General features: G+C 33.1%; 1 protein-coding gene across 5 annotated transcripts in view; it reads right to left on the bottom strand.

Annotated features, from left to right (window-relative positions):
- Window positions 1-17500, bottom strand: part of LOC145268270 (EH domain-binding protein 1-like) — a 725308-nt gene that overhangs the window by 343653 nt on the left and 364155 nt on the right. For all 5 annotated transcript variants that reach the window (XM_080123631.1, XM_080123633.1, XM_080123634.1 and 2 more), the window contains one exon: window positions 562-661. In XM_080123631.1, the coding sequence (XP_079979757.1) occupies window positions 562-661 (100 nt within the window). The remainder of the gene's footprint in view (window positions 1-561; window positions 662-17500) is intronic.

Below are 17500 nucleotides of genomic sequence, written 5' to 3'. Positions count from 1 at the left end.
TATAGTGATGTGGTTCTTGGTTGTCTGTGTCGGATATACACTCGAGAGTCAATACAATGAAAAGAATATTCTGTTGTCATAGCCCTAGTCATATGCAATGCCAAAATTGCAAATTAATTTGGGGACATTACCCCTTTTGTCAAGGCTTCCTATTTCTTTACCTCGGGTGTCTCTCTAATACAGCATAATCACATTGACAGACCATTTCCCATTAAATCACCAAATTTAAGCAATGTTGAGCCTGGTCAGTACCAAAACAGTGACCATTTGGGAATACGATGCATTGTATGTAATAGGACGCTTGACACCTCCCTGGCAAAAATTGCAAAAACCTAACGTTGTGAATTTGATATTCTCATGAAACTCTCACTTTGGAGAAAGCAGGTCCAATCTGTTTAAAATGAATGCCGATTTGATATGTGGTATGTTAAGACAAGGTCAAAAAAAAAAGAAAAAAAAAAAAGAAAAAAAATATAAATGATGTTCAAAAAAATTCATTATTTGTTAAAATAGAAAAAATAAAAGAATAAAATAGACAAAATAAAAAATAATTCAACTTACAAAATGTTCAGTTGCATTTGTCGTCGTATCACAGCATTTCTTTTGTTAACTAGCAGGAACCATTCCTGTATCAATTTTTCTTCTTTGACTTTATTATTACCTGAAAAATAAAATTTAAATTGTGATTTAAAAAAAAATTATATTTAAAAACTAGACGTTTTTTCCTGTTAAAAACTTGTAGCCCATTGACTTTATGCCAAACTGATTGTTAAGTAGGAATTTGTGCTCATTTTTGCATCAAGTATTAATCCATATTATGTTATTGAATTATTGAGATGAAGATTGGTTATTCATATTATTTGGATTCTTCGGACTACTGTTTCCATCTTGAGTGTGATTTTCACAATTTCTTTTTTTTTTAAATTCAATTTTCACCTCAAACAAGGCACAGTGCCACTTTGTAGTACGTGGCTACTATCAGGGAAGTTGCAGGGATACTATGAAAAGAGACGAGTAGCAAGATGTTTGTTCACATTACACTTAAACTTCTGTATGTCAGTACAGTTGGGAAAGCAGAATCCCAGAGGGGAGTTCCAAAGTCTAGCAGTTCTGGGGAAGAAACTAGAAACTATTGGAGTAAAAGGCCTTCTTACACCTGTGTAGGGGTGGGATTTAGCTGCTTGTCGGGTTTGTTGGGGGTATTTACGTCATGGGGGTACAAGTGCTTGTAGTTCGTCAGAGCATTCACCATGAAAATACTTGTAGAACAGGCAGAGGGATGCCACATTTCGTCGATGAGACAGAAGCTGAAGCCTAGGTGAAAGTTCAAGACCTATCAAGTTGGTGACTCTCTTTTGAACCCTGTCCAGGAGTGAGAGACAAGCAGCAGATGCACTAGCCCACATATGACAACAGTACTCCATACATGGGCGCATGGTGGCCTTATAGAGGTACAGGATACTTTCAAGTGTAAGTAACTTTCTAGCATGGTGGAGAGAGAGCCCACCTTATTTGCAGCAGCTTTGACAATGATCTCAATGTATCTGTTCCAATTCATATTCCCTGTGAACGTTAGGCCACGGAGTTTAAAGAAAGTACTTTCAGGTAATGTGTTTTGGGCCATTGCTATGAGAAGGTTTCTTGTAATTAATGTAACCTCCAACCTTCATTCAGGTGTATCTTGTTGAACTTGGGAACACACACACACACACACACACATGATGAGAATAATGGAAATAGTATTCATCCAGAGGAAGTCTCAAAATAAAGATGAAACGTTGATGAACACATAACTCGGTTTGTTAATTTTTATTTTATCTCTCTCTCTCTCTCTCTCTTTCTCTATATATATTATTTTTGAAGATAGCAGTATCAACCCTACCCAAAGCAGGCCAGAGGATTAGTTGGCCAAAATGTTACTAATCCATATTACATTTCTGAATTTTTGAGGTTAGGATTGGCTATTCATATTATTTGGATCCTTCGGACTACTAATCTCATCTTGAGTGTATGATTTTCACGTTTCAGTCAATGTAAACTCTGACCTTCTTCAGATGTATTGTGTTGAACTGGGGAATGTTTCTGTCGAAACAAGCGGAACCCTTTATTTACTTCACAAGAGTACCCTGTTTTCATTAGATCAGCCATGACTGGATAGAAGTTCTAGATAGTATTGTACTTGTACCCCTCATATTAATTACTCACACCCCTTTCTATTGTTCCAGAGTGTAACCAGCAGCGCATTCTTAAGAGCCGGAAGGAATTGGTAACCTGAAGATCATCGAGTCCCTCCTCTCAAGACTATTAGACCTACTGCTCAGTAGAGGCCTGCACCTTCACTCGCCTACTAGTTCCTTTCCCCTGTCTGCTCATAGGAAGGTGTGTCTACTCATCTATGCGCTGCTGGTTACACTCTGTGGTTAATTGGTCGCACCCGAACGGCAACTTTGAAAGACGTCATTTTGAAGGGCTTTGTTCCACCAATATGTCGTAAAGATAGATGGCTCTGGGAGACTAACTCTGCGAAACCGCCAGCATCTTCGTAAGTTCACCCCCTTTAAAGCAGCCTCACATGAAGATATCATTGAGTCCCTCAGCCCCATCATCAGGGATGCGGTCATCCACTCAAACAGATTAGGAAAACCTACCATTAACGTTCCAGCAAGGAACCCTGAATCAGCATCAGGTGAGGAAGATAAGTGCCTTGGCGCGCCCGCAAGCCCTGGCCCATCGCCTGAGAGAGCCGTAGACACAGCCACACCGACAGCTGGAGACCCTGCACATACAGCAGAGTCAACACATATTAGTCTTCCCATGCAGAATGTAGACGCCACGCATACTGCCTCTCCACAGCTTCATATACCTGCCATACACACAACCCCCAAGAAGCCTCCCATGGCTTTACGCCGACTGGCATCGCACAATGCCCCCGGTATCACTGAGACTCAACCAGGCAAAAGGTCGCGCAGCCGGCGCTCCCAGCACTAGTAAAATTCACTAATACCTGTACAGTGTAAATAGTTGAAACAGATTTTCTTCAGAATTTTTTGTCATGCCCGCAAAAAACTCGCCGTGGGTGATGGAGATAGATAGTATTGTACTTGTACCCCTCATATTAATTACTCACACCCCTTTCTATTGTTCCAGAGTGTAATCAGCAGCGCATTCTTAGGAGCCAGAAGGAATTGGTAACCTGAAGATCGTCGAGTCCCTCCTCTCAAGACTATTAGACCTACTGCTCAGTAGAGGCCTGCATCTTCACTCGCCTACTAGTTCCTTTCCCCTGTCTGCTCATAGGAAGGTGTGTCTACTCATCTAAGTCCTAAGTAATTCGCAATTGTATTTTTCAGTCACCCACACTGGGAATTGAACCTTCAACCTTCAGGAGAATATCACTTTTACAATTTTTTTTTTTTTTTCTAAGTACTCTAACCACAGGCCCAAATTCCCGAGTTCCAAAGAAACGTTCCAGAATTTGACTAGATACACCTGAAGAAAGTCAGAGGTTACATCGACCGAAACGTTGTGAAAATGAGAACAGTAGTCCGATAAATGCAAATACTACAAATAATCTGTATTAATCGCTAACTTTGCATCGGAAAAAATATTTTACTTATTTTATTTTTTCATAACTTGAAAATTATAAAAATAAAAAAAATAAGTGATATTGAATATTTATTGATCCAAACAGTTTTGAAACTCCTCGGAAGTAAATGACTTAATTTGAAGACATTGTCAAAATATGTAGGTCAAAGCATATGAATTCCATAAACTGATTTTATTTTTTAATAAATATGTTTATTTACATTACTTTTTTTAATAAATATGTTTATTTACATTACTTTTTTTAATAAATATGTTTATTTACATATCAAAATGTAGGACAATACATAAAATTCCATACACGGAATTTTACAAAAATAATTAAGACTGGAGATAATTTTTTTTCTTCTTTTTTTCAGACATAAGAAATCACAATATCTATAAACTGATTTTTATTTTTTTTTAATAAATAAATGTTTATTTACATATTTATTTTATTTTAAAAATAAATGTTTATTTACAGAAACAAAATCAAATAGATAAGAAAGTGAATGTATGTTTAAATAAATGGAATAATAAATGAATGTTAACATAGTTTAAAAAATATATAAATTTTTCACATATATAATATAATTAAACTACACAATAAATATGTAATACAATAATAAAGAAATAATAGATCAAGCAAAGTAATGTAGCATAATCGATTAAGTAAAGAACACATAATCTATATATTTATTAAGTATGAATCTATTAAGTGTATATATATATATATATAAGTAAAGTATATATCTAATACATATATAAGTAAAGTATATATATATATATAAGTAAAGTATATATCTATTAAGTAGTATATATATATAAGTAAAGTATATATCTATTAAAGTATATATATATATAAGTAAATTATATATCTATTAAGTATAAATCTATTAAGTATATATATATATATATATATATAAGTAAAGTATATATCTATTAAGTAGTATATATCTATTAAGTAAGTATATATCTATTAAGTAAGTATATATATACATACATATATAAGTAAATTAAGTATAAATCGATTAAGTAAAGGACACATAATCTATATATCTATTAAGTATAAATCTATTAAATAAAGTATATATATAAGTAAAGTATATATCTATTACATATATAAGTAAAATATATATCTATTAAGTAGTATATATATATATATATAAGTAAAGTATATATCTATTAAAGTATATAAGTAAAGTTTATATCAAGTATAAATCGATTAAGTAAAAAACACAATCTATATATCTATTAAGTATAAATCGATTAAGTAAAGTATATATATAAGTAAAGTATATATATCTATTACATATATAAGTAAAGTATATATCTATTAAAGTATATATATATATATATAAGTAAAGTATATATCTATTAAAGTATATATATATATATATAAGTAAAGTATATATCTATTAAAGTATATATATATATATAAGTAAAGTATATATCTATAAATATATATATATATAAGTAAAGTATATATCTATAAATATATATATATATATAAGTAAAGTATATATCTATTAAAGTATATATATATAAGTAAAGTATATATCTATTAATATATATATATATATATAAGTAAAGTATATATCTATTAAAGTATATATATATACATATATATATATATATCTATTAAGTATAAATCGATTAAGTAAAGAATACAATCTATATATCTATTAAGTATAAATCTATTAAGTATATATATATATATAAGTAAAATATATATCTATTACATACATAAGTATATATTTATTAAGTAAGTATATATCTATTAAGCATAAATTGATTGTAAAGAACACATAATCTATATATCTATAAAAGCGAGAGTGCATGTGCGTGTGTAAGGACAACATTCAACCTATAGACTCAATAATTTTTTGATCGACAGACTTGAAATTTAGTATATAGGGTATTCAGACGTGCAAAAACTTTTTAATCGGTTTTCATCTGGAAAAAACTACTGCTAAGGGATCAAAATTTAAAGATTTGTACTGGGGGTGATGTGGGTCATCGGATTTTTATCTGTTTATCAACTGTTTCATGACTGTGCATGCATGAATCGTTCACATGACAGCTTCCTAATGTTAAAAATAAGTAGGTTTGAAAACATTTTTTTAAAGATCGTGTTCCGTTGGTCTAAAGGTTATCATACTTGACTTATTATCTTTAGGTTTTCAATCTCAGCTTGAGTATTTTTTTTTTTTTTTTTTAATTACAAGAAATGAACTATTTAGAAAAAAACAAAATACTCGCATGCACATGTTTCAATTTCTTTCTGTTTTTTTTTTTTACTACATTTTTTTTTTAAGGAATTTAAACTTACGTTTAATACCAGGCAACGCCGGGTTTCTGCTAGTATCAGCATATTTTTCAGATTAAGTAAAGGAATATAACTGGGGTCTTCCAATTAATAACAAAAATAAATATCTTTTTTTAGATATAATAACAATATCCGTAAACTGTTTTTTTTCTAAATAAATGTCCATTTACATATTTTTTTTCTAAATAAATGTTCATTTACATATTTTTTTCTTTTTTAAATAAACGTTCATTTAAATATTTTTTTTTAAATAAATGTTCATTTACATATTTTTTTCTTTTTTAAATAAATGTTCATTTAAATATTTTTTTTCTAAATAAATATCCATTTACATTTTTTTTTTATTTTAGAAAAGGTGTTTATAGACACACACAACTTTACAGAAATAATAAATATTTAAAGTAAAAATATCTTTTAAATGTAATATATTAAAATAGCTTTTAAGAAATGGAAAATATACTGAATGAATGTTAACAGTTAAAAGATATGAATTTTTTTTTTACATAAAACATCTTCTTCTATCTTCTATCTATAAATATAAAAGCGAAAATGTATGCATGTATGTTCGCTTTTTCTGTGTGTCTAAAAAAGGCTTCTTTCAGAGAAGCGGTCGCTTGCTTCACAACTTTTTAAAACTTTTTATATCACATATAAATCGTAATATCTCACAGTTAACAACGAAGCTCGCCTGTCTATTTAATTTGGTCGATTTCGGGAAGATAAATATTCAACATTTTTCGCTCGCCGCATGTGGGTTAGTCTTTTTCCTATAACATCTTGGGGGGGGGGAAGCGTTCAGCAGTAAATGAAATCCCATAGTCAAACTTGACCTCGTTAACTCATCAAAACGGGCACCTGCTAAATCCAAGTAATTAAATAAATTCAAACGTGTTTCCGTTAGCATCTCGAGGAGGGCTTAATGGTTAACGCCGCACTTTTTTTTTTTTTTTTTTTTTTCACACTTTAATTTACAACTTTGCCTCAAGGCTCCGGGTTCGATCTTCATACTTACTTTTTTTTTTTACCTCCCCCCCCACCTCCAAAAACCCGGGCAACGGCGGCTACCCCTCGCTAGTTAAATATAAAAGCGAAAATGTGTGTATGTATGTATGTTCGCTTTTTGTGTATGTCTGTAAAAGGCTGTTTTCACTGGACTTCTCGCTCGGCTCATTCCTTTTTAAAACTTTTTATATCATGTCTAAATGATAATATCTAAGAGTTACGAACGGGGGTCGCCTGTCTATTTAATTTGCCTGATGTTCATGCACTATTTTTTTCCAGATTTTTAGAGCATCCCATGTATCTTTCGCTTTTAAATATAAAACGAGCGAAAACTGGCTTGCAGCCGCATCACGTTTAAAGGTCAAACATCATGCGACTTAAGTTTCTAGCACCTGGTTATTTCGTTTTATAAACGTTAAATTAAGATGCTTTTCATTCTTCTTCTGTCGTGGCCGAGATGGTTAGGTCCCAGGGTTTTTTTCCCATTTCGTTTCCACCTCCGTGTCAAAGGTTGGGGGTTCAAGCCTACTTTCCTACTAAAACTTTTTTTTCTTTTACACCTCCAAACACCCGGCCAACGTTTTTTTTTAAACAGGGTTGTTTTGATCACCCCCCCCCAACACACACACACACTTACAAACACCCCAGCCATGCGGGTACCCCCCCCCCGTCTATATATATATAAAAGGCAAAATGTGTGTGTGTATGTATGTTCGCTTTTTGTGTATGTCCGTGAAAGGCTTTTTTCTGAGAAGCGATCGGTCGGCTCACTCCTTAAAACTTTTTATATCACGTCTAAATCATAATATCTACGACTTAAGAACGGAGGTCACGTGTGTATTTAATTTTCCTGACTTTTACCAGCTCGCCGCTTCGAAAAGCGAATGATCTGTCTTGCAGCACAAAACTAGGTCAGACACCACACCACTTCCTCGCACCTGTTTATTTCGCTTCATAAACATTCTCTTAACGCCCTAATCAGTTCCTTTCCATCGTAGCCGAGACAGTTAGGTGTCTGTCTTTTTTCCCCTTTCATTTCAACCTTTGCGTCAAGGTTTCTGGGTTCAATCCTACCTTCCTACTAAAACTTTTTTTCTTTTACACCTCCAAACATCTGGGCAACGCCGGGTACCCCCTGCTAGTATAAAATAAAATAAAGCAAAATTAAAAGAAAATGTGCACTAAATACAATATTAGCAGGGTTTTCAGATTAATTTACTTGTATATATGTAAGTAGGAGTCGCCACTTTTTTTTTTTTTTTTTTTTTTACAAAGGAGTCACCATTTATAAAGGCCTGGAGGCCACTCGAGGATGAGGGTTAATGAGTGTACAGTAATTAATGGGAAAATGTCATTCGTAGTAATCATTAGTAGTAAAAATTTGGTAAATTGGATTACATCAAGAACTTGTTCACGTTGGGCTTGAAGACGAACATATTCAGCTGGAAAGTAGGGAAACAGAAGAGAGTTCCACAGGCGTGTAGTTCTAAGAAAGAAGCTTTGTTCATGGAATCTACGTTTAGGTTTGGGCACAGATAAAGAGTGGGGGGAATTATTGATAGTGGCTTCACTATTAAATAAAGAAATCGGATACAGAAGGGTCTTCAAATTAAAACCTGGAAATCATCTGAATGGGTAAATATGCTTAATCAGCAAAACTTCATAAACATAAATTTAAATTGAAAATGTAAGCTTATTATGCCATAGATTATTTAAAAAAAAAAAAAATAAACGAATATTTGTTTATAAATCAAAGTACTTTTCGACGTAATAACGTCTTCATCAGGATAGGCCATGGTTTTTGGGGTTTTTTTCTTTTTTTTTTTCATCATCTTATTTATCCCTCGTGGCATGATGCCACTAAGAAAAACCAGGCCTGTTTGGTGTTATCAATGGTGATTTATAAATGTCCAGGTTGGGAGATACATGTGGCCGCACATGCAAAGTTATAAGAATATATATTTTCTCCATGATAAAAGCATTGTTTAAGTGCAGATTAAAAATGTAAGTTTAGTAAGCCAATTCAATGCAGATTAAAAAAATAAATAAATTTATAAATCAAAGTATAACACCAAATGGATCTTAGTTTTTTCTTGGTGGCATCATGCCACAAGGGATAAACAAGATGAAAAAAAAAAAAAAAAAAAAAAAAACTGTGTCCTATCCAGATGAAAACGAAATTATATCGAAAAGTACTTTGATTTATAAGCAAATAAATGTTTAGTTAAGGTTGTAGCTTCCGTGATAGAAGCGTTGATTAAATTTTGAAATGAATACGTACGCATTGGATACGTTTTGAAAGCCAAATCACAACACAATATTATGAACTCAACACCATGGCAAGAAAGAAAAAAACAATGAAGAAAATGTACAAAATTCTGAACATGAAGTCTTACATAGAAATATATTAATTTTAAACAAATAAATATTGTTCATCCTTCATAATATTGCATTGTTATTTGGCTTTCAAACATATCTAATATATGCATCTCCATTTCAAAATTTAATCAATGCTTCTATCACAGAACCTGCAACTTTAACTAAATATCGTGTAGCCAACACTCTTCCAGCATTTCAAAAAAGAAAACACTGCAGAGGAACAACATGCAGACTTTCTTTTAATAATTGATTTTCTTCTCTAACACAATGGCAAGAAGAAAAAAAAGGAAAATTCTGAAGATGATGTCTTACTTCGTCTTATATTAAATTTCAACAAATAAATATTGTTTATTCTTCATAATATTGCGTTGTGATTTGGCTTTCAAACGTATCTAATACATACCTGTTCATTTCAAATACATGTTTGCTTATTTTTCTAAAAGTCTGCGTTTAATTGGCTTACTAAACTTACATTTTGAATTTGCACTTACACAATGCTTTTATCACAGAGAAAAAATATATTCATATAAATAAATTTATTTTTTTATTGACAAAATAAAATATACAAAAGGTTATGAATTATTAAGCTATGGGCTCGTTCTATCAGCCGTGACCATATAGAAGTCTTTTTTTTTCTTTTTTCTTTTTTTTTTCTTTTTACAAGAGCGTCCCCACTTATCAAGGCCCAGAGGCCACTCGAGGATATAGGTTAATGAGTGTACAGTAGTCAAAGGGACAATATCATAGTAATCGTTAGAAGTGTAAATTTGGAAAATTGGATTACTTAAGGGGACAGCTCATCAAGAACTTGTTCACGTTGGACTTGGAGATGACCATATTGTAGTCAGCTGGAAAGTAGGCAAACAGTAGAAAGTTCCACAGGTGTGCAGTTCTTAGAAAGAAACTTTGTTCATGGAATCTACGTTTAGGTTTAGGCACAGATAAAGAGTGGGGGATTATTGATAGTGGTTTCAGCTAGACGAGTGTTTCTCATGAATGGTGAGGGGAGACCATAGATTGGAGCTCAGCCGAGCACTTGCCATGAAAATAACAAAGCAGAGAAAGGCTCACAACATCTCTTCTGTAAGAAAAAGGTTGCAGGGAAGAGAAACGGTCATCCTCTACTAGGCTACAAAGTCTATTTTGAACTCTGTGATAGAAGCGTTGATTAAATTTTGAAATGAATACGTGTGCATTAGATACGTTTTGAACAACAAATCACAACACAATATTATGAACTCAATACCATCGCAAGAAAGAAAAAAACTGAAGAAAATGTACAAAATTCTGAAGATGAAGTTTTACATAGAAATATATTAATTTTAAACAAGTAAATATTGTTTATCCTTCATAATATACAGCAAAATCACGTTGACACACCAGTTCTCGCCAGATCACTGAAGTTAAGCAACGTTGAGCCTGGCCAGTATCAGATAGGTGACCATTTGGGAAAGCTAGGTGCTGTACGTACCTTCTGGGAAGGTTGGGTGTGGCGCAGCGCCCTCACCCCGTAAAAAGAACTGCCGCTACAAAAGCATCTACAAAGTTGTAGATGGCTTATGCCGCTCCAGGGGCTCAAGGGCTATGGATGGATATTCATAATATTGCATTGTTATTTGGCTTTCAAACATATCTAATATATACATATTCCTTTCAAAGTTTAATCAATGCTTCTATCACAGAACCTGCAACTTTAACTAAATATCGTGTAGCCAACACTCTTCCAGCATTTCAAAAAAGAAAAAGGAAACACTGCAGAGGAAGAACATGTAGATTTTCTTTTAATAATTGATTTTCTTCTCCAACACAATGGCAAGAAAAAAAAAAGGAAAATTCTGAAGATGATGTCTTACTTCGAATTATATTAATTTTAAACAAATAAATATTGTTTATTCTTTATAATATTGCGTTGTGATTTGGCTTTCAAACGTATCTAATACATACCTATTCATTTCAAATAAATGTTTGCTTATTTTTTTAAAAATGCGTTTAATTGGCTTACTAAACTTACATTTTGAATTTGCACTTACACTTATCACAGAGAAAATATATATTCATATAAATGAATTTATTTATTTATTGACAAAAAAAAATATACAAAGGTTATAAATTATTAAGCCACAGGCTCGTTCTATCAACCGTGACCATGTAGAAGTCTTCTTTTTTTTTTTTACAAAGGAGTCTCCACTTATCAAGGCCCAGAGGCCACTCGAGGATATAGGTTAAAGAGTGTACAGTGATCAAAAGGACAATATCATAGTAATCGTTAGAAGTGTAAATTTGGTAAAATTGGATTACTTAAGGGGAACGGCTTATCAAGAACTTGTTTACATTGGGCTTGAAGACAGCCATATTGTAGTCAGCTGGAAAGCAGGCAAACAGACAAAACTTCTACAGGCGTGCAGTTCTAAGAAAGAAGTCTTGTTCATGGAATCTATGTTTAGGTTTAGGCACAGATAAAGAGTGGGGGATTATTGATAGTGGTTTCAGCTAGACGAGTGTTTCTCATGAATGGTGAGGGGAGACCATAGATTGGAGCTCAAACAAGCACTTGCCATGAAAATAACAATAAAGCAGAGAGGCTCACAACGTCTCTTCTGTGAGAAAGAGGTTACAGGTAAAAGAAAAGGTCATTGTCTACTAGACTACGAAGTTTATTTTGAACTCAGTCAAGGCAGAATAAGGTCTTTCTAGCAGCTCCTGCCCAGATATGGCAAAAATACTCCATCCTTGGAGTATCTGGCTCTTATATAGGTAGAGACTTGCATCAGCAGTAGGACATCTACTATATATAAGGAGTTCATCATTTTTCCAGCAACATTGGCAATGGATTTGATGTATGTGTTCCATTTTAGATCAGGAGTAAAGGTCAAGCCCAGCAGCTTGTTAAAACTTGGAGCCTCCCCAAGACGAGAGCCATTCATTTTAATTGATGCCAAATGGGGGATCAGAGCATTGATAATGTAAAGATAGAAGCTTGATAGAAGCCTTAAAAGTACCCCCCCCCATTGAACCACATGATCAAAGGAAAGAGAACCAGAGAGAACTTGGTCGTTTACGGCCTTTGATGTGTTTCCATAGACGATAGTGTTGTCAGCAAAAATATCTACGAATGATCTAAGGGTGTGATTTGAGAGATCATTGACGTAGATCAGGAAAAGAGTTAGGCCCAGGATGGACCCCTGAGGGACTCCAGCATTAATACTGTGAGCTACTCTTATGAACCTATCAGAGAGAAATGATTTAATAACTGAGAAGACATTTCTAGCTATACCATAGCGGAGATCTTGTGAAGTAAACCTTTATGCCATACCCTATCAAATGCCTTTGTTATGTCAAGGGCAATTTCCCTAGAAAGGAAGCCTCTGTCAAGAGATCACTAATCTTATGAGATATAACCGTAAGCACATCTGCTGTAAATCTAGCTAAACAGAAACCACATTGCATGTCACTAAGAAGGTTATTTTTGCTGAGGTGGTTGAGCACTTCTCTATGACACAGATTCAGTAACTTACGCATAACGTACAGGAGACTTATTAGTCTGTACTGAGAGGAAGATGACCGACCAACTGAATTCTTAAATACAGGGCAAACTGATGAGTCTTATGTAACTCATAATTGCATTCTTAGTATCATCTGTAGTGAAGATTGAACCATAAACCCCCAGAATACTACCGATTGTTACTTAGCACTTTTATCTGCCATGCTGCAGGATCTTAGTGATAACGCACCTGATGAAAGTCAGATGCAACATTGACTGGAACGTTGTTAGAATAAAATCCAAGATAATAACAGCATTCAGAATAATACCAATAAGATGTTGTCCACAGGCAACATGAATTCGAATAAATATATTGAGGATATTGCCAAAGCTGTCACAAAGAAAGTGGGCTCCTACCATGCTAGAAAATTAATCACATCAGAGAGTTTCCTGAATCTTTACAAAGTCACAATTCGCCCATGCATGTAGTATTGTTGCCATGTAGTGTTGTTGCACCGCACCATCAGCCAAGCTCCAACCTCTGTCCCATCGCCACAATGTCGCCTGCTTTACAAGTACTTTAATGAAATGTGCTCTGATGAACTCATAGCACTTGTTACCTCTCAACGTACACACTCCTGACTAACCTGACAAGCAGCAAAATCCCACCTCTTCTCTGTTGAGCTCCCTTGATGTCTGAAAATATTCTACTCTTATAGTTTCTTCCCTCAGGCTGCTAAATTTTGGAATTCCCTGTTTTCTGCTTTCCTGGCTCTACTAGTTTGCAAAAGTTTGAATGTAATGTGAAAAGATGTCTTGCTGCTCAACTCTCCAAAATTTCCTGTTAGACACAATCCCAAATAGTACCCCCTTATATTCCAGGCAGCAATATGCCTTGTTTAGAGTGAAAAATCGTAAAAAAAAATAAAAATAAATAAAAACAAATTTTATTACTAGTTGCATTATACCACAAGAAAACAAGTGCAATGTCATATACACTCATTGTTCCTCCTCCTAAGTTAGTTAATTCATGGTCAACACTCTAGTACTATTAAAATGAGTTGTTGAATGCATAAAGTCACCTTTTCAGCTTCCAATCCTGTGACTCTAAATATACACTTACTAATGACTTGCCTTATCTAAAAACTTTCTGTAAACAAAAATAGATATATATATATATACATATATAAATATGCTCGTATTTTCCTTATAATTGAGCACTCTGCTGGATTTCTTTTTCCAAAAAAAATAATATTATATATATATATATATATATATATAACTTTACTTTTAATGCTAGGTTGTTTATGGTGTCTTTTAAATTTAATAAAAACCCTTCAAAATTTGCTGACGAGGAGACCTTGCTTATTGAAAAAAATCATGTAATTATTATTCGTAACTGGATGTTTACCACAATAAAAAGCATTGTTTTCCGAAACGATCGTACAGATAATTGATTTTGTTGTTGTTCCTTCTTATGAAACGGATTTTTAATTTAGTTGAAAATTGATTTTTCAAATTTTAAATTATCAATCACATTACTTAATATATATATATATATATATATATATATACTAGCAGGCTGCCCAGCATTGACTGGTCATAAAATATGCATAAATATTATATTTTAATTAATACAGAAACTGAAACATGTGCATTTGAGTATTACGCTTTTTTCGAAACCATTCACTTCTTGTAAAAAAAAAAAAAAAAAAATACTTGAGCTGAGATTGAAACCAAAACCCAAAACCTAAAGACAGTGAATCAAGTGCAATAACCATTAGACCAGCGTGACACGATCTTTAAAAGGTATTTTCAAGCTACATATTCTTAACACAAGTAATCTGCAATGTGTACTATTCACACATGTGCATTCGTGAAACAGTTAACACACAGATAAAAATGTGATGACCCCCACATACCAAATTTTTCAATTTTGACCCCTTAGTAGCCCTTTTTATCCGGATGAAAACAAACTAAAAAGTTTTCCACATGTCCGAATACTCTATATACCAAATTTCAAATCTGTAGATTAAAATTTGTTGAGTATATAGGTTGTGAAATGTCCTTACACACATTCTCACTTTTATAGATAATAGCAGGGTGCCCGGCATTGCCCGATAGTAAAATACACTTAAATATTATATTTTGATTAATGCACATTTCGTATTTGCTATTATATTGGACCAATATATATATTATTGTTTTAAAAAGTTAAAAAAAAATGACTCATGCGACACTACCGAGAATCGAAACCAAAACGATTAGCTTACGATTTATTTTTGCCTTTGCTGCAAGGCTAAAATTAAATCATGAACCAATAGCTATTACGTTATGCATGCATATTTGTAATACCGGTGTTTGACCTTAATCTGGCAAATTTAATTTCATTTTCTTTTTTTTAATTTTCACACTTTTGTACTCATTTTCCAGGTTAAAACCCAAATATATAGTTTTGCATATGTTCAAATACCTTTTTATGAAGTTTCATGTCTGTAGATCAAAAACTCTAGGAGGAGTTTGGTAGGCAAAATTTTATAAATCAAAAATATATACGTATACATAAATATATATGGAAAGAATTTTGTGTTTACAATTCCACGGCCCATATATAAGAAAGTTGTATTTTCTTTTTAAATAAATAGAAAAAAGGCTTGCTTTTTTTTTTTTTTTTTCTGTTATTCTGTGTCTTTGGACCAAGATCTAAGTGAAATATCTGTTCCGATGTTTCACTTAAATTAATTTGTCTCAGTCAATGGAGGGGAAACCCTCTATACTGGGACAATTTTTACTTTTTGGTCCCTAACAGAGTGCCCCTTTTGCCTTTTCGGGGAGCTGGTTTAACCCCACATTAAAAACGGCCTTTTTGTTTTCAAATAAATACTAATAAATAGGAAAGTGTTTTTAATATGAATATCAATACACACAAACAAAAAAACAACAGATTTATAGGAGTACAGATATAAATAATAAACACTGATCCAATGATTCAAAATTCACCTAGTAGGTTTATAAGTCCCAAACATTCACTTTAACTTATCCAAGAGATGATACTGTGGAATGCCAACATCTGATAGCAATTGAAGGAATGCAAAACGACAACAGGAGATGAGAAATATAAGCCAGAAATAGTTCTGGTTTGAGCTGTTTGCGCCAAAAATGCACTTCAGAATAATTTTGGACATAGCCCAAAATGGGTTTCTATTTGGGTTCAATATAAACACATACTCGGTTTTGCCTGATCGATTACCGGCATTGGGAGTTGCAACAACCAGTGATATGGTTAGAGTGAATTTAAAATGTCTTGCACATAGTAAGGAAAAGTTTCATGGAAGGCGCATCAAAGAAAAATATTTTTTTGCAGAGTACAAAGTTATTAATTTAAGGATATTTACAAAGGATTTATCACAAGTGACCGTGCTTGTTGTAAAGGACAAACTTGTAAGCCATGGGATATTCCTGCTAAAATTGAGTAAAAACCATATATATATATATATATATATATATATATATAAAGTTATGAAAATATATATGGCAATTAAGCTACACAGAATATTCCAGGTTTCATTCTCGTGAAAATTCGTAAGACTGACAATTTCTCACAAAAATGAAACATGGAATATTCTGTGTAGCTTAATTGCCATATATATTTGCATAACTTACTATGTAGCTCTACCTATGTATCGAGCGCTGTTGAAGTAAATACTAAAAATTCATGCATAAAATTATATCTTTGTACATTAATTTATGTGATTTAATGAAGTAGTCATATATATATATATATATATATATATATATATATATATATATATATATATATAAAAGTGAACGTGTCTGTCTGTCTGTGTACATTTCCCTACGCAATAACTCTGTCAATTTTTAGTCTATAGACTCAAAATTTGAAATACTGGGTACTGAGATTTGGGAAAATCGATGTGACAGGGGTCAGCCAGAAATTTGGCTGTTAAGGGGTCAAATTTCAACGATTTGACCTTTAAGAACTCTACCAAACTCCTCCGACAATTTTGGGTCTACACCCTTGAAATTTTAGATATAGGTTCCGTGGACATGGATCTAACGTAATAACTTGATTTGAGGCCAAAATAATAAATTTTCAGGGGTCATAATAGGGGTCAAAATTTAAAAAATTACCCCCTTTTTTTTTTTGCTCAGCATACACCTCTAAACACCCGGGCAACGCCGGGCACCCATGCTAGTATATATATATATATATATATATATATATATATATATATATATATTAATGCCGTTTCACCTCAAATAAGGCACAGAGATACTTGGTTGTGAGGGGCTACTATTTGGGACTAGATTTGCAGGGATACTATTTAGGAAGTTGGGTAGAAAGATGTTTGTTTACATTACACTTGAATTTCTGCATGTCAGTACAGTCAAGGAAGCAGGGGTCTGGGAGAGAATTCCAAAATGCAGCCGTCCATGGGAAAAAGCTATTCTAGTAGAAGGCCTTACAGCATCTAAAGATCTCGACAGAATAGGATTCTACTGCTTGTCAGGTTTGACAAGAGTATTGTTGTTAAAAGGGTAGTGGTGCTTTGTGTTTGTCAGAGCACTTGCCATTGAAATACTCGTAAAACAGTCATAAGGATGCTATGTTTTGGTGATGAGAAAGAGGTTGGAGTCTAATTGATAGTTCAGGACATATCATGTTGCCGACCATTTTCTGAACCCTGTCTAGGAGCGAGAAACGA

Source organism: Euprymna scolopes, chromosome 43 (genome assembly GCF_053919585.1).
Source record: "Euprymna scolopes isolate OS-2025 chromosome 43, ASM5391958v1, whole genome shotgun sequence".
Classification (NCBI taxonomy): domain Eukaryota; kingdom Metazoa; phylum Mollusca; class Cephalopoda; order Sepiida; family Sepiolidae; genus Euprymna; species Euprymna scolopes.
The sequence above is the reverse complement of the archived record's forward strand: the minus strand, read 5'-3'. Positions and strand labels throughout refer to the sequence as shown.